The 23,240-nt window shown below is 39.6% G+C and overlaps 2 protein-coding genes across 2 annotated transcripts in view; one reads left to right on the forward strand and one right to left on the reverse strand.

The window, feature by feature from the left end:
* LOC134656608 (tyrosine-protein kinase CSK) overlaps positions 1-23,240 on the reverse strand; it is a 42,402-nt gene that overhangs the window by 3,900 nt on the left and 15,262 nt on the right. The window contains exons 2-9 of the mRNA XM_063512164.1: positions 20,199-20,284; positions 17,874-17,972; positions 15,435-15,512; positions 14,592-14,664; positions 10,068-10,161; positions 2,578-2,724; positions 1,584-1,674; positions 987-1,100 (exon numbers count right to left, since the gene is read on the reverse strand). Of these exons, the coding sequence (XP_063368234.1) occupies positions 987-1,100; positions 1,584-1,674; positions 2,578-2,724; positions 10,068-10,161; positions 14,592-14,664; positions 15,435-15,512; positions 17,874-17,972; positions 20,199-20,246 (744 nt within the window). The 5' untranslated portion in view covers positions 20,247-20,284. The remainder of the gene's footprint in view (positions 1-986; positions 1,101-1,583; positions 1,675-2,577; positions 2,725-10,067; positions 10,162-14,591; positions 14,665-15,434; positions 15,513-17,873; positions 17,973-20,198; positions 20,285-23,240) is intronic.
* Positions 7,791-9,055, forward strand: LOC134656541 (uncharacterized). Its single transcript, XM_063512100.1, has one exon. It carries the CDS (start codon positions 7,791-7,793, stop codon positions 9,030-9,032), a length of 1,242 nt encoding a protein of 413 aa, XP_063368170.1. The 3' UTR covers positions 9,033-9,055.

A 23,240-nucleotide genomic window follows, 5' to 3' on the forward strand; every position in this document is an offset into this window, starting at 1 on the left:
CAAGTAGTAATCACCTGTAGTGCGCACGCGATATGTCTGAAAACGTATCAGTACAGCCATGAATGCGCGCGACACACGCACAGTTGCATGCAGGCGCGGCTCGCCTTAAGGAGCGCTTGTGCGGTGCACTCCCATAAATAATCAAAATGAAATTATGGTACCTATTTAATATATTACTATTTAAGATCTATCGTAAAAAACTCAATACCAATTAAATAATAACCTTTCATTATAAGTTTATAGACAGCTCACCACTACCTACACGGCGTACTCCTATAATTTCATAGAAATCAAAGGTAACGCGCGAAGCGGAGCGCTTTGGATTGCGCTCCTATGGAAAAAGATTTAGTGCATTCGATCAATAGGAAATTTAATAAGAGCGAAAGAGAAGTTTCACCACAGCTCCGCACGTGAAACAGAAAATTTTCTATGAGGGAAGAGGCAAAATGGGTGCGGCGCTCCGAGCCCGGTTGATCGGCGCGCGCATCCCGCGCGCCATGTTGATGTTGTTTGTCACTTGTTTCTAAACAGACCTTAGTCAATTTTAAAGTACATACTTTAAAATTGACTAAAGTATGCAATTTTGGCTTTTTTCATTCTAAACAATGAAACAAGAGTTTAAACAGTTAAAGCACATAATTTGTTTGTTGTGAGGTGTTTAAAAATTAATGAATTTAACGTGAGAATGTGAAAAAGTTTTCAAAATAGACTCGAGTTAAATTATGGTCGACCTTGAACTTTCGTAGCAATATTAGTCAAAAACAAAAACTTATATATTTTTTAAATCAGATCAATATGCAAAAACACCGTGGTTGTGTTGTGTGAATGTGATAAAAGTAACTAGCTTATTTGTTTTTCGTGTTACCTATAAGTATGTTTTGTGTTTGGCGCGGGCGCGGGCGACGGCTGCGCGGTGAGTTTGTTTGGACCGAAACAGGTGTGTTAACAATTTAGCACATCTTTCCATAAAATATGTATCTATATACCTGCGGATGCGGTGGGTAGGGGGGCTGCAGCGGGTTGCTAGCGCCGTTGGGGGCCGCCTTGGGCAGGCACCGCACCAGCTTCGTGCACAGCCCGTCGGCGTCTTTTAGGTAATGCTGTAGACAATACGGGTTCCATATTATATTATATGTATATAGGCAGTTGAATAATGAAGAGCGAGATATTTGTAATGATGCAATAATAGTGATTTTAAATATCACAATGGAAACTGTTGTTGGAGAATAAGGGCTCATTTAGACGGCGCGCGAACTCGTATACGATTTTAGTTATATTGCGGACCATTTTGGTTACGTCAATTCAGCCGACCGACGACCAAATGACGCAATGTAATGAAACTCGCATGCGAGTTCTCGCACCGTGTAAATGAGCGTTAATATTTGAGATCAGTTAATTTTAAAAATCGAGGTGATTTCAGCCAGATCTAGTGAAAATGCCATTCCCGAATCGCTCGCGCCTTGCACGCGTGCTGGACATCGTACTAATGCTTGCGAGACGTTAGCGCGCCTTTCGCAAGCGGCGTTTATATCTACCAGTGTATAATACATACGAGATTAAAGTACATATGTGTTAATTCTCACGTGTATTAAATCAGTCATGTTGTCGAAGAACTCTTCGTCGTCGATGGTGAGCCTTTGCGTTTGACTGTCCGGCACCGTCGCCCATTTTACACTGCGGAAAATAACATAACGTTCAATACATGACAATACTTAAGAGCAATGAAAACGAGTCACTTTGTATACCGGCTTTCTAAATGCTCGATATAAACACGTTATGTCACTCTTTTGGTCATTATTAAACCGGTAATGGTCTTCTTCTTCGACAATTTGGAGATGACAATGACTCTTTATTTCTATGGTGGTTCCCGTCTCTTTCTGCTTTGCCGCTCGAAGAACGAAATCAGATGTATATTGTCAGCATCTATTGCAAAACAATGCACCAAAAGTAGTAGTCGTAGTAATCACTTTATTGTACACAACACAGGTTTACTATACAAATTTACAGAAATAGAGTAAATAAGTATGTGCCACCCTGGAAAACTTTTCCAAATTATCTTTTTCAATTCTCTACAGTTTGCGTTGAAATATATTTTGTCACAGTCTAATTGTTCTACATACAGAGACATACCTATCTCTTTTTGATGAGCTGCTAGCAAAAAATAAATACTTTTGACTCGTAGTCTGATCAGCTACTTTTGATGAGATAGACTGTGTTGTGTGAGGGACCACTGATCACTTTAACCGAGTTCAGTTTATACATAGAACAGCTTGTAGCAATCTTGAGACTACAAAGGTACTCCCGTACTAGGGTCTAGAAGTATACACGGTTTGTTGTATTTGTAAATATTTTAGGATGCAGCTCGAGCGCTACTCGCGATGTAGCTTAAAAATAAATATGTAATAATGTTGTTTAACCTGTCCTGTCCCACTAGCATTGACTTAAAATTAAAGTTGCTTTAATAGGCTCATATCTGGGTCAAAAAAGGATAGGGCCATATATCCTTTTTTGACCCAGATATGGGCCTTGGGAGAGGACAGGTTAAGAGTGCACTTATATAGTTCACGGTAGACTGACCGGTAGTGCTCGACGCGGCCGCGGAAGCGCACGCAGAGCGTGTGGTCGCCGGGGAAGTTGGTGCTCTCGCGCACGAGGAACACGCCGTCAGGCGAGCTCGACAGCAGCGCCTCCGCGCGCTCCCGAGAGATGGCGCCGTGGTGCCAGCTACCACGAAACATAACACCTCAATATAACACTTACACAAATAATATAAACATAAAAATGTAACCAGAATCAGAATCAAGTATTTTATTCGTGATAAACTTAAAACTAAAATTACATACAAGGGTATATAACTAAAAACTACAAATATTCATAAAATTGGTAAGCGTTAAAGTTTACCACGAAATGGACTCGCCTCAGCATAATACTGACCCGAAATTCAGCGCTGATCTTCCGGCGAGACCATTTGTGGGCCCCAATCGCAGCCGTACGACACTGCCCTATCATACATGATATAACATGTACAACAAAGATAGTTTTGAAATGGGGGGTTGAATTCAGGGCGGGGATACTAACTAGGTCTGCCTGACGAGATATATGCGGGCAAAATAAAGGATTTTCAGGCAAAGGCAATGATTATCACAATCTTTAAGCTGTGTTTCCACCAAAGATGTGCGAGGGTGAATAGCGAAATATGTGTTTGTTAAGAACTAATACAATTGACAATATTCTATTGGTAAACGCATCCTTACAGCTTACAGAGAACGATCGTAAAGACACGGTGTCTTGAACAACTAGTGTTTGGCTAGACGAGTTAACTACATTACAAAATCAACATGAAAAAAATAAATAAAGGCCTACGCTAATACGCTACGCTAAATTTGCATGTTGTCTTGAGATAGTGGATTACGGTGGACCAATTATTAGCCTCACTTTAAGACCTGTTACTAACACTTTTTCTGCAAATAAATATGAATTTGAATGATAATTGATAAGCTGCTAACGCTAATTCGGATTAAGATATCAGTGTACTAATGTACCTTAATAGTTCATCTGATTAAATTCATTATAAAAGCAATTTTGTTATTGAAAAAACATGTAGATTGCTATCGATCTAATCAGATATATGTATTTCTGTGGATATCCCATTCCATGTCCTTTAAATAAGTATTAAAGTTACATTTATTTAAAAATATATTATCATCGCACACATTAACAATTTATTAACTTCACACTGTCACATTATTAAAAAATTTTGTCCGTTCGCTCACTGCATTCTTCGCGAAATAATAATACGATATAAAAGTTAATGTGCTTCGGTAGAAAATTTAAACGATCGATTGTTAACGATGTCTAGTCAGACATCACACATTACATTTGTGCATTAGTTTATTTTGCTGGAACCATCCCATTACCTTTTTTATCGCAACGATAATGATCCTCGTTTCGATAAACGATTTCTAATTAAAAGAAAACGTACCTTAGATATAGAGCATGCAACACAGTTGTAATCGCTTTTTGCTAAATAGGAACAGATCAACGATTTCATCGTTTCAACCGAAGCGCATCGAGCCGTTAAAACGGTGAAGTAACAAACACGTAAGCTATTAGGTGTGAGTATGTGTTAATATTTACTGTAGTTGGTCGTACGCGACCGGCGGTATGAAGAGGAACACTTGGTGGGGCTGGTTGAAGCAGCGGCTTATGTCGCTCGACATCCTTCACTACTGCCCGATATGAATGGGTATCATTTAGATTAGCGATAGCGCCCTGTCATGTGAAGTGCCAGAGCGTCGTTGGAGTGCCAATTATATAGATAAGGACACGTCAGCGAGATTATATTTTGAAGTTTAAGAATTGTCGATTTCGTTAAAGCTTGCAACACTAGCGGAATATGCCTTTTCAAATCCTTTTATTTGAAAGAGTTTTTGAGTCCGTCTACGCTAACTTTGCAGCGATTTGAATAAGTGAGGGAGTGTTATTACTAACTACAAACGTCATATTTAATTGAAATTTGACATAAATGATGGCATTGCCATTACCACATTTAGTATTTTCAAATGCCATGCAGTATTAGCCTGGTTCGACTTTAAGTTACAAGCCACTAAATTGTATTAATCATTAGTTAATAATAAGTCAAACTTAGGTTAAGTTTAGTGTGTCATATATAAGTTAACATAAATGATTCAATAAATTACATACACATACGCTTGAATAAATAGTTGTAGTTATCGGGTTCCACACATTGACGTATTATTATATCGCGGACAATTAAACCCATTGACCTAACTATCCAGACAGATAACTCGACTAACCGTATTAGTAAATAAAATATAAGTATTTTGAAGTGTAATGTCTCAAATGAAAATGTAGACAAAACATATTATATTTACTGATTTTAACAAAACGATATTAAATATAAGTACAACGTCATAATAAGAGGCATTGAACAATATTTATGAGGTAAACCGGGCCGGATAAAACAAGTGTTTAACTGTCATGGAAAACTTATTTCAACTGGCGTTAATTCCTTTTTTGATTATTGTATGATTGTAACTAATACATAGTCATAGTCACCTATTAGAAGCCAACAAAACTTAGTTGAAATTAAATTATAAGAACACTATTCAATTGTGGCATTATACCACATTAAAGTTCTTTAAATTATGTATAGATACCTACCATAACGACGTGCGTGGTATGGTATGAAGATGTACAGGCACTTTTTTTGGAGGTAGGTCATCAAATAACCTCACTAGGCGGTAAACCACAGGGCTGATGAACCGAGGTAACGGAAGCGGTGGATGTGTACTGATGTCTGAATTATTCCCAGAACTTTCTTGGATTGATGCAGCTTTGTCACGTGATTTATGTGTGCCAAGATTTTGCAGAGAGGTGAACGCACGAGGCGATTCGTGGCCCATGGTGTCTAAAGTCACTTCACTTGTGGTTAAAGCTTTCTCATTCGATTTAAGTGGGCTCGGAAGCGTATTAAATAATCCACGACACGATTCAGCGGGCTTATCAAGGTCCACGAGAAGGCCATTTCTTTCTTTCTTTCTAATACTATTACGTTCACGGAACACAGTCCAAGCTTTTCCACTTTGTTTCCTTGTCCTTAGATTTTGAACAGAGTACGCACGAGTAGAATTAGTGAGTATAGGTTTTGGGGGTACTGCCGGGGCCTGGTCAGTGGTGCCTGAAGTCACTCCAGAACTAGATACACTGACTGCAGTTGGAGATTTATTACTCGACTCACGGCTTAGATTTTGAAGAGATTTACTAGTACGAGTAGAATTTGTGTACGTAGGTTTCGGAGGCAGTGCTGGAGTAAGGCGAATGTTGTCTGAAGTTGCTTTAGGACTAGTTTCGCGGATTATAGTCGAAGTTTTTTCATTTGTTCTACATGTCTTCAGGTTTTGATATGAGTTAAGCGTATGAAGTGTATTCGCGTGTGGTTTAACGGGCAGGGCTGGTGCATGAGTAGTTGATTTACGTGTGTTTATATTTTGAAGAGAGCGAGACATGCGCGGCGAATTAGCGGGCACGTCACGTTTCGTGGGACTCGTTAAGGTTGCAGATTTTATGAGAATAATCGGTTTCAGAGCCGCACTTTTTGCTGGCAATGGCGGTTTTATGGAAGGACGTCTTACGAGTACCGGTGATTTTAAGGCAGATTGTTTCGCAGATATCTTAGGCAGTTTTGAGGGCAAAGGTTCAGGCGCTCGTTTGATGGGCCCGGTCGATTTGGACACGGATGGTTTCACGGTGGCCGGAGATTTTAAGGGTGTTCGTTTCCCGGACACAGGGGAATTTAAAGCCGAACGTTTCGTGGACACAGGGGGCTTCTGGGGAGCTCGCTTTACGAGTACAGGTGATTTTGAAGGCGCACTGGGCACTTTCGCGGATGTAGTTTTTGCAACATTGCTTTCATGTTTCATAGGCGTAGAATTTGCAAGCCCAGGAGGTTCTAGTAAAACGTAGAGCGATTCGCAGCTCGTCGGGGAGTCGTTAGAGGCTGCTGAAGTAATTGACACAGATAGTTCGGTGGCAGCTGACGGTCGATCTTCAGTCGGCGGTGGCACTACATCGAGGGATGCTATGCATTGAAGACCGCAATCTTTAACAGGCTCATTTTTCGTTGTTTCTTCCAAAGAAGTGTCTGTGACGACGCTTAGAGTCGTGTCGAGACTTTTCAACAGTAAATCCGCTTGTTCGCGGACGAGGGCAACACTCAATTTGCGGTTGTAGATTTAAAAGCTCTTCTTTAAAATCCAAAATAACATTCACCAATTTTGTAACAGACGCGTTTGGCACGGATTTATTTATTAACGGTGGCATTCTTAATAGTAATTTGTATTACATAACTAAATACTTCATAAAAATCTACTAAATGTACGTACATGTACGACAAGCGTTTCCGATTAAAGCTAAAGCTTTACTAACCAATTGCCATATATTATGTATTAAATGTGTATGTATATATTGTGCTATATTTTTCCTTTTGGTTGGAATAATTTTAGCTCTGTCCACATTGTAGTGAGTCACTTTAGGTTTCCTGATTCGACTTAACTATGAATATAAACAGTACCTACTAGCCCACGGCAGATAACTTCTATCCCAATAACATTTGATTTGCCGTTTCAGTATGATTGCTAGACCCTGATCACGCTAAATTTGTAATTTGTATTTGTAATAGCACTTGCTTGACATGAAAACTTAGGATGGTCGGACTATAGAAATTAGAAATGTCCATACAGAAAAATCATACCGGGAAGTGGATATTGCGAACATTACAATATAAGCTACTAACCGCAGAGTAGCACCCTTAAGGATAATGATCGTGCGACAGTAGTAGATATTAAATTAAATGATATGTAATTGAAATATCCTTTCCTGGTGATTTGATGACCATATTAGGATTATTGACGAGGGGTATCCGATAAATATGCCTACTGCGAATATGTTGTTGACGTTGTTGTTATTTATGTAATACATATTGTAATATAACACACGGCCGCTGTGTCGCCAGTTCTTTTTTCTTTTGAACTTGGCTTCGCGTGTCTAGATCGCGCCAAACCATCACGCATCTAACATGATCGAAATCTTCTGTCATCCGAGCTGTCCGACTGCCGTCGTTGGTGGTCGTGTCCACTGCGCACTTATTTATTTATTCATAACAATAAAATTGTAACGGTGTCAAATCAGTGTCAGCACTTTTCTTATAAACTGTGAATATACGCGGAGTTATACAGACTGTGTAATGGATACAATTTCACAACGTTGCGATGACTGGTAGAGACGCATTTAATAGAAGTTCACGAACTCTGCGAAGCCCTCCTCCAGAAAGAAGACCGGCTATGGAAACTGCCCAAGGAACCCCGGTAGCCGTAGCACCAGCCGAAGGACCCGAAATTGTATCAACTGCCGAAATCCAGAATTGGATATCCGAAATTGAAAGGCGCCTTAATGAAATTTGCACCATTTCAAATGAGGGCAAGTTAAATTCAGACCAAAAAATTAGAATAAACACGCTTAGTAAAAGCGTTTTGGGCGGAATCTCTCAAATGGCTGTTCAGTATCAAGCGGTCAAACAGAATTTCTTACTTTGCCAAGCTCAAGTGAATACCCTGTCCCAGCAAAAAAACATTAGCACCCAACTTCATGAAATCAAGCAGCGCCTGGAAGCTAAAACAACAACCGAAGCAAAACAATCCTTCGCCGATATGGTCAGGACCGGGAAAAGTTCAGCTGTGGTGCCCACCAATACTAGCAGCATCGCTATTTACCCTGCAGATAAAGAAAAATCTAGTGAGGATACCAAACACCTGATCCAAAACTTAATCAAGCCAGAGGCCCTAAAACTTCACGTTCGCGGTATGAGGAAGACAAAGAATGGTGGTATCATAATCAGCACTGATAGAAAGGATGACCTCGAAAAGCTTAAAGCATCTCAGCAGCTTCAGCAATCGGGACTTAAAGTGGAAGACACGACCAAAAGGAGACCGAAGATAATCATACTAGGAGTCCCGACAAATATGACCGAAAAAGAGGTATTCGATTGTATTTTCGAACAAAACTTTGTGGACCTTCAACCGAGTCTCTCCAGGGACATATTTATGAGCTCAGTGAAACTTAGTCATAAATCAGGAAAAAATGACTTATCCACCTGCAACTACATTCTAGAATGCACAGCCGAAATACGACGAATGCTTATACAACAACAACGCGTTTTTATTAATTGGACATCTTGCCCAGTACGAGACTTTACTCTCTTGACCAGGTGTTATTTTTGCCATTTATACGGCCATTCGGCTAAATATTGCAGAGATACAGCACCTACGTGTGGACATTGTGGGTCATCAGGACACAGTATAAAAGAGTGCACAAAACAAGGCGATCCTCCCAAATGCGCTACATGTCAACGCTTTAAGAAGCCGTGCAATCATAAAACCGGAGACGAGCAGTGTCCAGCGATGAAATTTGCGCAAATTAGATATTTAAATTCCATAGACTATGAAGGCGACTAGAGCGCCGCGATTAAACGCCATTTGCTGCACATATCAACAAAGGTAGATAACGCAAACAACGTCTTACTTGATGAGCTACATTGAATTTAAAATTAGGATAGACTTATTTGTACAAATTGAATAGTTATGTCACGACTTAACATTTTTTATAGTAGAACATAGTCACTTAGTTTATTGTTATTATAAATAATATTTTTGTTAACTTAAGCATTTCCCCACTTACTCATTGACCTACAAAATCTGCATACCTAAGATACAAGTAAATGTTTACTTAGTTTAGGTATGTTTATTAAATTATATTTAGCAATTGAAAATAAAATTATAGTTGGTATTTTAGTTCTAACTTTATTAAAGTGTATTAGAAAATAATATGTATGAATGTCCTATTACTTAAGTATATATTGCAAAATTACCAGTGTAAAAATCAAACTAGCATAAGTTTTATTGAATAAATATTATCTTATCTTATCTTATCTTATCCTAACATTCCTAACAGATGTTAAAAAAAAAATAACGGGTTGCACTCAGGGAGTGCCGGCAGAAGTGAAAACTCAATCACTATTGCAAAATGTCTGCAGCACTATGTATAATTGAGGTTAACGCCATCTAGCGTTATTTCGTCGCATTACTTGAAACCCCTAAGCACATCTCACATCACTGTTAGTACTCGAGTTATATTAATACCAGTTAGAGAGAGACTCGCTAGATGGCATTTAAATCAATAAAGAAAAACTCAATGACATTGAAGTAAGTTTTTCGATCAGGTCACGTGTCCGTCTTACGTCTTACGGTCACGTGACACCTGTTACGAGTTTAACATTTTTTCCCCATCACAATAAGTGCACAGCGCCGCTAAAGAAGTTTTCACTTCAAAAAACCCTACTTACAAAATCACAGTACTGGACTAGTTATTACAGTTTTACAGTAGTTATTTTTTGAACGTTTCTTCGTTGTAAAGTTAATATGAATCGTGAAACTGGCCAAATATGTAACACATCGTTCGTTATAAACGGATAGCTGAAGCAAGGTACTCACGGGTACTGGGTCATGTTGGTGAGGCGGGTGGCGACGGGCGGCGGGTTCTGGCACGTCGAGCTCACCAACAGGTCGCTGGACCCCTTTGTTGCCGCTGCAATATAACACGATTACATGAAAATTGGGGTTTTCAGGGTTTAATGGGGGTGTTAAAAAACTAACAACTTTGGGGTTATTTTGACTCGGAATCATGAGGACTATTGATTGAAAAAAAAAAAACAGTTTTTAATCATAGAAATTTTGGGTGTCAGATTTGTGACGGTCAGTACAAGATATATGTAAAGATACTAAAAATGCGTCACAAAATTAACTTTCTTTGGACACTTTCATTTTTCCTTTTTAACCTTTTGGACGCCAATGATCGATATATCCGCACCGTAGGTTCAACGCCAAAGACCGATTAATCGGTCACAGACCACAGAGCAACATCGACTTACGTGCATATACATAAAGTTTAACCATAGAGAATAAAATACATAGAGTGCTCACTCCATACATCAGCTTTAGTACCAAAAAGACTATTAGCATCTAGCATCGAGTAGCGGAACTATCAGTACTGCTACTTGACAATAGATGTAGCACCGACCGGAAAGTCTTATGCTGTTGAGATAAGACCTTCCGGTCGGTGCTAAATCTATTGTCAAGTAGCAGTACTGATAGTTTCGCTACTCGATGCTAGATGTAGGCACTGAAATTATAGTCAGAACTGATGTATGGAGTGAGCACTCTTGTCTTACTATATTTCTCTATGGTTTAACTAGTTTTGACACTTCAATGATGTAGCGTCTGAGTGACGGCTTTTGTTTTTGACACGGCGTGGAAAAGGTTAAATCCATAGTCCTCGTGATTCTGAGTAGCAAAAACCCAAAAATGTATGGTTTTTTCCTAAAAAAAGGAAATGCTACACTTAGAAGTAGAAATGCTCAAATACTAGTATCTATATTATATATAAAACTTAAAATCTAGATAAAATATACACTAATACAATAAGCGACCCCCGTATTATGGTAGCGTAGATGCCAGCAGCGTTTCCCCGCTGTGTCGTCACCAGTATGTTAACAAGAAAGCTGACAGCTTTTCGGGTGTCAATGCCGACGATTAAACATCTATCAATATGCGCATAGTAAACGAGGGGTTATCTTATTCTCTACTAATATCACTTAAAATATGGAAATATGTCACATTTTTCGTTAATCATGCGATACAAAAACAATCAAATCGAGGTAAATGAGGCACACAGTTAATCGATTCCCACTCAGTAATAATAGGTTTGAAATAGTTAATTACATTGCAAGCGCCGTGTGTGAAATGTGCCGCTCGCACGCGACTATTTCTTATACATACATACTATACATAGTTACTTGTACTTGAACTGTTGCAGATCTGGGTTATTCGTTTACTAGAAATGACACGGCCGACCTAGATATACTTGGATTGGAGTCAACCCCGAGCTAATAGAATAATGAGAGCGCTTTCGTTCCTTGATATCTTTTGTTACGATTAAAATCATTAAATAACTGTCATTAATAGAACTCAGATTTGTTTGAAAAGTAATTAAGGACAATGTGGGGAAGACCGGCAAATAAAATGTATTGAAAGAAAGACCGTCACAGGGCAAGAACTCTCGTTTTTGTTTACGTACGTTGCTCAGACTCAGCCACAGTGACAAGGGATTCACTCTTGATCTACCGGCTTTCTGTATTTAATTGGAGTATGTGTACGAAAGAGCTTGTAGACGGTCTTCCCTTATAGACGGTCTCTGCCACATTAACCTTATAGAAATTAATCTAGTTTAAAGTACAATTTAGCAAAGAATTTAGAATTAGAATTTTTTAGTTATATTAGTCGGTATACGGCAGTAATATATACTATTTTGGTCCGGTTTTTAGATTTTATTGAACTCTTTAAGTTTTTATATCCTACTAAAGTAACTGTGCGTTTGACCAATTTGTCCAGCCGGTCTGTGAGTTTAGAAAAAAAGTGTAGTAAATTGGACTATGGAACTGTAATTCCACTATCTGAAATGTTAAAAAACTGAACTTACGAACAATAATTGATTCATATAGTGTGTCACCTTCTTATGTTTACGAGTTATCATGAATGGAGAGGAAAAGTTTGAAAGGCTCCCACTTTCTGCAATAAGCGCGTCATTGAGACGGCTTTTCCCATTGTATCAGCTCTTGCCGCTACCACTCTATTGTATGTTTTATGGCAAAACTGCGCGCGTGTCAAGGCGTGGAAAGTGTGATCGTTGTGACACTTCATCTAAATCTATAATTTTCTAAATTTCTCAATTATCTCTATATCACTACATAGTATAAAACAAAGTCGCTTCCCGCTGTCTGTCTGTCTGTATGTATGCTTAGATCTTTAAAACTACGCAACAGATTTTGATGCGGTGTTTTTAATAGATAGAGTGATTCAAGAGGGAGGTTTATGTATAATTTGTTAACTCGTGCGAAGCCGGGGCGGTCGCTAGTATTTATATATGAATGAAATACCTATATTTAAACATAAACCTAACCAAGTTATTTTTTTACAAATGCAAACTCAATTTGTATGTTTTTGATGTTACATACATAAACACAAGATCTGTAGATTCTGTAGCACGATACCGTTGGAGCTACGTACTTGAAACTTTACGTTTTGCCCTGACCAGAAACAGATTTTCTGCCAGCGAAGTGGGCGGTTATTGCGGTTTTACGGCCTACGTACTTTACGTAAATGTTTGTATGTATCGCTTCAAGACAATAAATGTACAACTTTATCGATTGCCAATAAAGACGATTTCTAAGAATTTGCTTATGCCAGTAGCATAATAACTTTTAGTCTAAGAACTACACAGGCGAAGTATTCCACCACTATCATTAACTGTTTTAACCCTTTGAACGCTATAGCGAATTTATGTCACACCCTATAGTAAACCTCACTGGAATGCACGAAGATTAATAATTTAGGTCTGTGGACGTCTTTGGCAATGAAAAGGGTTAACAATTCTGAAAATGCAAAGCCTATTTAACAACCAAGGCAAAATCCGGCTTCCTATCATTCTCACAATGGAGTTACATATGGGTGCGACTGGGGAGGCCAATGACAAGGCAAATAGCGGAGGTCCGTTTTCCCTACGTTCACATATTCGCGTTCGCTTTGCGATTCGTCGCACATGTAAATTCGACATTAGAATTACCACAAGAGTAGAGCTTGTAAGGGACACTAGTGGTATACTATTGTATCGTTAATCAGTAAACGTACGTACGACGCAACCATCGCTTTCGGGTGGAAACCGCCGGACAAAAGAACACGTGGACACGGGCGCCCTGAGGGCCTACCGCGAACCACGTTCGACGTATTGCCTCTCTGTCGCTCTTGTAAATTCGCACGTAAGTGTGACAGGGAGGCAACACGTCGAACGTGGTTCGCGGTAGGCCCTCTGTACACTCTTGGCAACGGTCGTTCGCAGATGAGCTACGAGCGGTCGGGTTGAGCTGGAGCGAGGCCAGTAGGGTCGCTGAAGATAGGAAGGCGTGGCGCGAGCTTGCGAAGGCCCTTTGCACCTCTGGGGTGCCATAGGACAACAACAACAACAACAACAACAACAACAACAACAACAATCAGTAATAGTACATTACTGCAGAGGCCGTGAAGTGAAGTAAGGGATTGCAGGACGAGATTGCGGTAGACGGCAGAGTCCGACGAGTCGGACGAGGCCGAATAAAGCGAGTCTTGCAATCCCTGTTCCGGTAAAGGATTGTATAGTACTTTTCTCAAACATTGATTGCTTTCGATCCGCAATGTACTTAGTCACTAAATGGGCTGGAAAACTATCCAATCAGCGATATTTTTGGCTATTTAAAGTTAATTGGAACGTAAGTCGCTCCGCATTCGGGTCGGGAACGTGCGTCGTCGTGACTGCCGCGGGGAGCGGTGCTCGGGCCCGGCTAGGGTTGCCAGATGGTCGGGATTCGGCGGGATTCTCCCGATTTTTAGCACGTTGTCCCGATTCCCGACAAAGTGAAAATTGTCCCGAAAAACAGCTTCACATTATAAAACAATAATTTCAAGTTCCGAACTGTCGTCGAGCGATCTAGCGACCCGCGTTGAGCCCGACAGCGCGCGCGCGCGGCGCGCGTGGCGAGATTGGGCAGAGCAGCTGACGTAGTGCCAATAATGTAAAATATCGTTGTTTTAAATACAATTAATTTAATTTGAATGGTTTTTTTTCCCCGACTTAAGGCCCAAAATCCCGAAAAAAATAAATTTTTTCCCGATAATAGCGCCTTTTAATCTGGCAACCCTAGGCCCGGCGCCCCGGCGCGGAGGCGGGCAGCCGAGCGAGCAGCGCAGGGTGCCGCGCTTTAATAGAGCAGCGGACAATAATGTACGTTTCATACTAACTCCCTACATTACTTCTTGGCCTAGGTCAAGAAGTAATGTAAGGAGCCATAAATGAGCAACTTCATGTCTTAATTTCGTGACATTAACACATACATTTTGGAGTATGTTTGAGAAAACATAAGTAGTTACCAGCGGTGGTCTGTGAGGCGTGCATGGCGCCCGGGGCGGGGCCAGCCGCGCGGACCGATGACGGCATCACATTCTGCAACACAATACTTTATTTACTATTGTTATCTTGCCAATGTGTAGTAGAATGTCGTCGGCTAAAATTGCAAACTTCTTAATGAAGGTGACAAGGGATTTTCGACTTTATGACACATTACCTAAAGTTGATAACATTTTAACTTATTAAGAGGTTTGTAACTTTAGTCGTTTGACACTTGAGCAATTGAAAACAAATTAAATTAACAAGTTATGCCTACCAGTGCCAAGGGGTCAACATAAACATACTTAGGCAAGTCGCAGTTAAGGGTAACATTTGCTTAAAGAAGGTTTATGTTTAGGTAATGGTTTTAATTTAATGGCTTTAAGCAAGAGCTCTACGAATGTAGCTAAAAATGTAAAATCGGATTCGGCATAAATAATTGGCGTCTCAAAATTATGCGTACATATATGTCGTGGCCAGATCTTAGAATTCATCATATCATGATGTGATAATCATTTCCTGAAATGATCAGTTGGCCACATCATGAAACCAAACCCAAACTAACCGTATCATAAAGAGATAAATTGTAAGGCACTTCATGAAATGCTCTACTATAAATCTACGATCTGGCCACGCCATATACAAAGTGAAAAATAGTTATGATTAAAATAAATAGGTACTTGAATAAAACAAAAGTCATATAATGAAAACATGCTCATAGTTCGCATGAAAAGACCTTCGCGCACTTTAATATTGTAAGAGAAAACCCTCACCCTGATTCCGCATCTGGAATGAAGTGGGAATAAAATATGTGGCGCGTCACTTACGTTGTGTGCTGCGGGGTTCTGCAGTGCGGTGGGAGACACGGGCGCGTGCGGCCCATTGCTGCTCACACCTCCCCCGGACTGGAACAACTATTCTTTGTTACGTTCATACAATAGCGGTGTGAAATGGGAGTCAGAATATTCGACTTATTACTTATTACATGAATAACACAGAGCCAACCCAAACTGAAGCGACGTACCTACCTAAGATACGATTTGAGTGCCAATAACGAAGTACATAGGTACCTACCTACATATGTATACATACAACTTGATGAAGAGAATGACAAGCAGAAAGCAACTGACACGCTAATCTGCCTTCGCACGCGCAAATTCTCACAAACACTAAATTTTGCAACATTTCATGACATCACAACTCCCGCCATGTGTATGCGATGCCACGACCTGTCATTAACACATTGACTGCCAAGGTTCTCGCAGTGCTCGTATTCAATCCCAGCGTTTTCCCGCTTTGTAGAAGAAAGCGACTACGTACAGGGAACCCGCCGAGCTGGTTCCCGGCACTCAATGTGTTAAAACATGTCGAAATTGCCTCCATTTTATAACCAATGGAGCAGTCGACTCTATTTTAAAGCGAATATTCAAGCTGAAACTCTTGAGCGCTAATAAATAATGCAAGAGGCGAAAAAATATTTGCACAGTGAAAAACACCAGGTTTATTTGAGAGCTTTGATTCGTTTCAATCGATGTGTACGCGAGTAAGTAAACAGAGTGGGTACTTTACTCAGAATATATCCGTGTTTGTGCGTTAGATTACTCGGAATGAGACGTGGGAAGCTTACGAGTCTGGAGCCTTAATTTATTGCCTCAATAACAGTTTGTAAGTTAGAAGCGACCAAGTCGTGCAAAAGCAACTACATGTTCACTAAATACGCCGTCTATTTGTAACACATCCTGGAAACATACATCAATTATGTTGTAGGTAATATAACGACGTATGTCAGGAAAATTATTATTATTTACATCTACATTAAGTAGTCAATGTAATTCGTAAGAAGGTTTAATGTTATTGTTGAATCTTTGCCGATGCGCAACAGTTTCTAGCGATATGGGTAGTACTAACTTGCAGTGTCTACAGGAGAACAGGGCCTAAAGCAAGTTTGGGTAGAGTGCCACAGCACTGTGATATAAATAAATAAGTAAATAATAAATATTATGGGACAATCTTACACAAATCGACCTAGTCCCACAGTAAGCTCATAAGGCTTGTGTTGTGGGTACTAGACGACGATATATATAATATATAGATACATATAAGTACTTAAATACATAGAAAACATCCACATAACTAAGGAACAAATATTTGTGATGAACACACAAATAAATGCCCTTACCGGGATTCGAACCCGGGACCTCCAGCTTCGTAGGCAGGGTCACTACCGACTAGACTACGGAGGCCGGAGGCCGGAGGCTAGGGTACGGAGTTTCAAATAATAAATCTAATAAAGAGCTTATTTTATCGGGACAACATCGCTGCAATAAACCGCCGTATCAATCGTAAGCAAAGCTTACGAAAGTATTTTTAATCAAGACTAGAATTTTAGAAATTTTGTTAATAAAATCAATAGCATTCCTATCCAGATAATTTTGAACAATTAAATATTTGTAATGTGCTGCGTCCTGCGTGGCTACCTTTAGTGCTGAATCAACCAAAAGCCATTTATTTACCAACCAAAAGCAAGCTTTCATTCTTCTTTCCCCCTTTCATTTGTTACCTACGCAAAGCACTTTCCTCAATGAAATACATTTGTACAGCTCCAGCGATGAAAGGGTTACATTTTTAATTTTTACAAAATGTTAGTAAAAGCAAAAGGTAATTGAAAACACCATTGTAATTAAGAAAAGGTTTGAAAACTGGCAAGGATAAGCTTAATATGAGCACGACAAGGTTTAGCACATCAAGATGTGTTAATTTAGTTAGATGTGAGGATGATTGCCAGACCAAACAAACATTCAATACTTTGTGATCATTGACAAAGCAAACATATTAAAGGATGTACAGCCAACAGCAACAATGTAATCGACGTCATGTTGGTCATGTTCATTGCTTTAACATTGCTTGCTCAAAAATTATCGTATTATTACTATCTTATAAAATGTCGAAAGCACACTGCAGGCATACAAGTTAGGTTAATCTTTGATCTCTTGCAACACGGAATGTGGCTTGGTCTACAGTAGGTACTCATGTTACTATGTATTTACAATATACTATCAATATATAAACACTCATTCAAGAAAAACATCTAAACTAAACATCACAAATTTAGGGCCGGTTGCACTTCGTTGACCTTAATTCTAAGTTTGCATGAAGAGTTTCACAATTTTTTACATGTGACCAGTGCAACCTGCCCTAAACCACGCACGTCAAACCATGAACTCTTTACGTTGAGCGTTGAAAAAGGAGCTGAAAGTGTAACTGACCGGCAGCTGGTGCGGGGGCTGCGCGCGCTTGAGGCGGGCCGGCGCGGTGGGCGCGGGCGTCGCCGACGCCGAGTACCAGCCGCAAGGGCCCACGCTGTGCTGTAACACATAACAACCAGCTCAGCCTGCACTCACCGACTGCTTTATGGGCAAGATACGTGAAGAGAACGAATAGTATGTCTTTTCTTGCCGCATTTTCACCTCGCCTCTCTTATGTGTATACAAATTTCTGAAGTAATTTTGAGTACACAATTTTTACTTATATTGACGGTTCTTACGGTTGAAACTTGACGAGTTTGTGCCGTTTTAAGAGATTACAAATGGACTAAAAAGTGATTTATATATTTTATCATTCGACTTCCATATATTATTGATTTGATTTCAGATCAGACACCGGGACTGTCCGGGACATGGCTCTAATTTAACTTTTTAAAATTCAATTTCCCAGTATTAACTGGCAAAGCTAAATTAAAACTTGTTAAATCGGTAGTCTAGTACCTACCGAATGGGTGGCGCCACCATGGAAGGTCACTGAAATAGTAGGACGCTAGAACTCGTCCGAATTAAAATTGGAGGCTAAATGTCACTGGATATAGGGCACAAAAAGGAAATGCAATTATATGTTAGGACAATTTTTATTGTATAATTGAAGAATTTTATCCTAATGTACGAGTGCATTTAACGCACTTGCGCTACAAAAGGATTCTCTCTGACATACCGACTTGGGCCTGCATCTTTATCTTTAACCAAATAGTATTTACAACATAGTCAATCACAATACCAAACCTAGTTTAGCCCTAATTTGAGATTTGTACCATCAGCCGTAAAAGTGCATGGCGACTTTATCAATGAATTCATTCATAATCTATCCATGCAATTTCGCAGCTCACTGTACAACCAACAATGTCGTGTTCGAAGTGCGTAACTGTTTCCGGACTCTATTAAACAGTAGCGGCAAGATCGTGACAAGTCTTTTCAAACAAAGGCATTTACTGATCAGAGGCATTTACGAATCGTGAATACCGAACAGCTTAAAGAAAAAGTAAACCGCATACCGTCCGCATCGGGGACGCAGAATTAAGCGACGCTCCGACAACGGGCGATAAGCGGCAAGTTAAAGTACTTAAAGTTAATATTTATTAACAACGCGGTGACCCTGTTTGCTGCGTGCTAATTCAAAGGGCGAGACTTTGGTGTTTTCTTACCCTGGTACAATTAATCTTTAAGTACCCATTCTACTTGTGATTTTGCTGACGAAATACTTACTCGTATCCCTATATAAGCCTTAGAACCGAAGGTTGTACCAACTTATGTTGGGAAATCAGTAAACACAACTACCTATTCCTCTTCCTGCTTGGGTTTTTCTAGTCTTGACTTGAATATCTTGATCTTTGAGGACCATCAGTCTCACTGTAATATTGCCCACCACATTACGAATGGATCTAAAGCGTGAAGTTTATTGTATTGTATTATCTTTATGCGATAGTTCCACAAAGTGAATTGCATATTTTGAGATAAAACTCACATCTGAACGGTGTTTAACGATACAATGCAACGCACAACCTTGGCGGCGTGCCAAAACTGACGCGATGCAGGTACGGCGGCAATAAATTGTGCACGAATGCTCTTTGTACACGCAAATTTCTTATTTTTAGGTTTACTCCACCTTCAAGTTTTGCATTGAGATCAAGATCACCCAACTCTTCCTTGTTCATTTCGGTACGGACCTTGGAGCTTGCAATTTTTTAGTCAGGCGTTAGATTTTTCCAAGCAGCTTTAGTTAGTAGTAGCACTGACGAAACCGTTCTCGCAGCTGTCTTCTTTATAGGTTAGGTATTTATAATGTTAATGGAGACAAACATTAGATTCCAATATAAAGTGTAGTCACAGTGCATATTTGCAGCGGCAGACGGCTAGTCTGTGACGATCAATATTGCCTAACTATTACAGCGCGAACCTATTTTTGCTACTCGGTTAATTTTAGTCGCGCGAGTAAATTCAAGAGTCAATTGTAATACAACCACCAGAATGTAATTATATGTTAGAATGCCTTCCCTGTCCGTACTTAGTTATACAGTGGGAGAAAAAAATATGTTTTGATAGCATTAGCATTTTATCTTTTCGAACTCAATCAAATGCTGGCCGAAAGTCGAGCCTCCACAAAAGAAGAATACGAGTACATGGTACTTATATTAATCACCTTCACCGACGGAAAGGTTTTTTTCATTTTACTGTACAAATAGTCAATAACTTAGATTGAAATGAAAATTCGCCAAATGTTAGTTAGGAATAAAAGGAATCAGTATAATGCTTTATTGATGTTACCTGTGCAAGCGGTGGATGCGCCTGGTGGCGGTGGACGTCCGAGTTCATATCGGGTGCCTCTACCGCGAACTTTTATTCTTCATCATCTGTTAACAAACAAAAACAAACATTAAACCACAGCTATTTAGTTTAGTATTAATATGAACGCAGCTTGAGGAAAATTTACCGATTGATAAATTCGGTAGAAAAGTAAGACTGTTCTTAACGATTCCTTTATTATATCCGGAAATAGACGTAACGCTTTCATATTCAACAATAGAAAGAATCGTCACGATCCAGATCACTTAGCCATTTAAAGTACACGTAGTGAAATAATTGGTTATTTTAAAGACGCCGATTTCGCCCCTTTGTGGAGTAAAACCGGATGGCTGGTGATAGTTAATTGAGTAGCTTCATGGCAGCCCTTTATGTGGGTCAACTAGGCGCCGGAACCTTACGCGGCGCCGCGAGCCACGCATTGACACGAGCTCGTGGAAATGGCCAATCGGAATACTGTTAACGTCGTTTGCGGCTGCGTGTGCGACCAATGCGACCAGGGTCATTCCGTAACAGTTTACTACGGTGTAAACGACCGTACCTTGGTGCTAACATGCCAATAAATAGAACAGTTTCAACATGACATTATCATTAAGGCTATTACGGTTGTGGCAATGCAAGAGCATCACGCGTTGACTGAGCGTACAAGGAAAACAGTTTATCACCTCTACTAACAACGTATGTTGATATCATTTAATAACATACCTATATTTGCAGTCAAATTTTATAATTATGTTAATAAAGTAATAATGAGACAGTGTATAGTAAAACAAGTAATAATTAATATGCATGACGCATGACGAACTGGACATGGAATTAATTACTAGACTAGAAGATTAAATGCGCGTAAACTTTACACGGAAATTACCGATAAAGAAAAATTCGCCTATTCGTTACGGAGGATTACCTCAGAAGTGAACACAGCTGAAAAGATTGAGGTTTGGGGCTTCACTATCGTTCCTGATATGGACTAGCGAGCATCGCCGGAGCATGAACGGCTGTCGTGACACACTGCACACGTGTACTTATGTAACCGTGTACTAACAGGTGTAATATCGATACTAACATTAACGACACGAATACTTAAAGGTATATAGTCAACTGAGGTTTTCATGTCATGATCTTCATTTTTTATGCATATCAATATCAATACAAGTACCCAGCGAGTATCGAGTGCCTTAGGTATATGAAAGACAACACTCAAAACTGTGCTTCTGCGTTTTTTAATGAAAAATGTTTGTTTTTTATAGGGTTTAGGTATCTTCCGAAACTGATATAAATTAGATGCATTCATCGGTATATTTAATTGTTTATTTTTTCCGTTGAAACATTAGCCGAAACAAGAATACGGATAATGGAAAACATAATTATGTTATGACGCATTTATATAAAGCGCATACTTTATTTATATCTCAAAAGGGAAACAACTCTTGGAGACTGGTTAACATAATTTAAAGCAAAGTTGAAAACTCCTGTAAGGCTATGTGCGGTTTAATAAAACTCCAGCTTTTCTCATAGATTTACTTCTTAATACGGCACTTTACCGTCTTCGCGCTGTTCAGCCGTTCATGCACAGTACTATCGCATTAAACCAGGAGTTAAGGCACTCAGGCACACTAATTGAGTACAGAATTAGAAGCGAGGGGCGATCTAGTGCGACGGGTTGGGGCGGGCAGCGGCCTATAAATGTATGAGGACCGGCAGCTCAAACGAAGCGGCACTGCCCAGGAAACTTAATGTATCTAGCTGGTACGCTGCATTCCTAAACACAGCTTTTTGCTTTAATTAAAGCTTTTATGTCGCGATGCAATCTTCTAAATTACAGTCTAGTTTATATATGTAAGCTCAGTTGTGAAAGTAGGTTCAGCGTCGCAATTGAGCGGATATGGTGATTTACCCGAGCCGGGCCTACAGTAGCAGTAGCATTGCACAAGCGACGCAACTACTATTACTTGATTAGTTGCAGTTTTTGCACCATGCGTGACTGCGCGCCTCTGCCGCCTGCGTTGCAATGTTTTCTACATAACCACACACATTAAGGTGACGGTAGAGGTGGGTAAATTTTCAGATTCTGTCAATTTACCCCATTTCACACACAAGCGCACTTCACGCACACTACCTCACTTTACTGGGATAGGTCACTGACCCATCAAGTTTTTTTTAAGATAGCGTTTTGAGTTTAGTGGCCTCCTTTTAGGAAAAGCGTTCCATTGAAAGAAGAAAGAGAAACAATACATTTAATCTTGCTTTCCTTGTCTGTTCATGTCACACGTGACGTATTTAAATTCTAATAATTCATTTGGTTGTTGACAATTTTCTACATTATGGCTTTGTCGAGATACGCGTTTTCTAAAGTTAAACCGAATAAAACCAGATGTCATTAAGTCAGATGTAAAATTTTACTTACTACTCTATACGACTTTTCATAAGGCTCAAAATCAATTAAATGAGAATTTAAATAAATAAAGTTCCGGCAGGGTGCAAAATTTAATTAAGGCGGACAAAATAAAATTTGAAAATATATGGAAACAGTGTTGGCTAATGTACCCCTAATATCTTTACCGATTTACTTTTATGTGGTATATTCGCCTTTTGTTTCACTATTAAATTAATACAATTAAAATAAAAAATATTATACCGGTATTCCACCGGTATTATTTCAGTGCTGAAGCGATTATCTTCGATCGTAGCCTTGATAATGTAGGTGTTGATAGTTACTTACGGCGGTAGGAGCGGCAATGAACCCCGTGCAGAGTAGAACGTGAGGTGCGTTGGGATAAGTGCATATATCTACTTATAATTCTTTGGCTGGTTGGTAACCCTCTATATTTTATTTTTTGTTTTACTGTTATTAGGTTAAGGGAGTTTTAGGGAGTGAAAAAAAAATGATTTTCGTTTTATGCGCTCGCGTGATTGCCGATGGATTATAATTAGACAAAAGAACTTGTTTTCCACGCATCGAATGTAGATCCCTATGACACTTCCTCCAAGTCTTCTCCAATAATG

The sequence above is a fragment of the Cydia amplana genome, chromosome 18 (assembly GCF_948474715.1).
Source record: "Cydia amplana chromosome 18, ilCydAmpl1.1, whole genome shotgun sequence".
In the NCBI taxonomy this organism is placed as follows: domain Eukaryota; kingdom Metazoa; phylum Arthropoda; class Insecta; order Lepidoptera; family Tortricidae; genus Cydia; species Cydia amplana.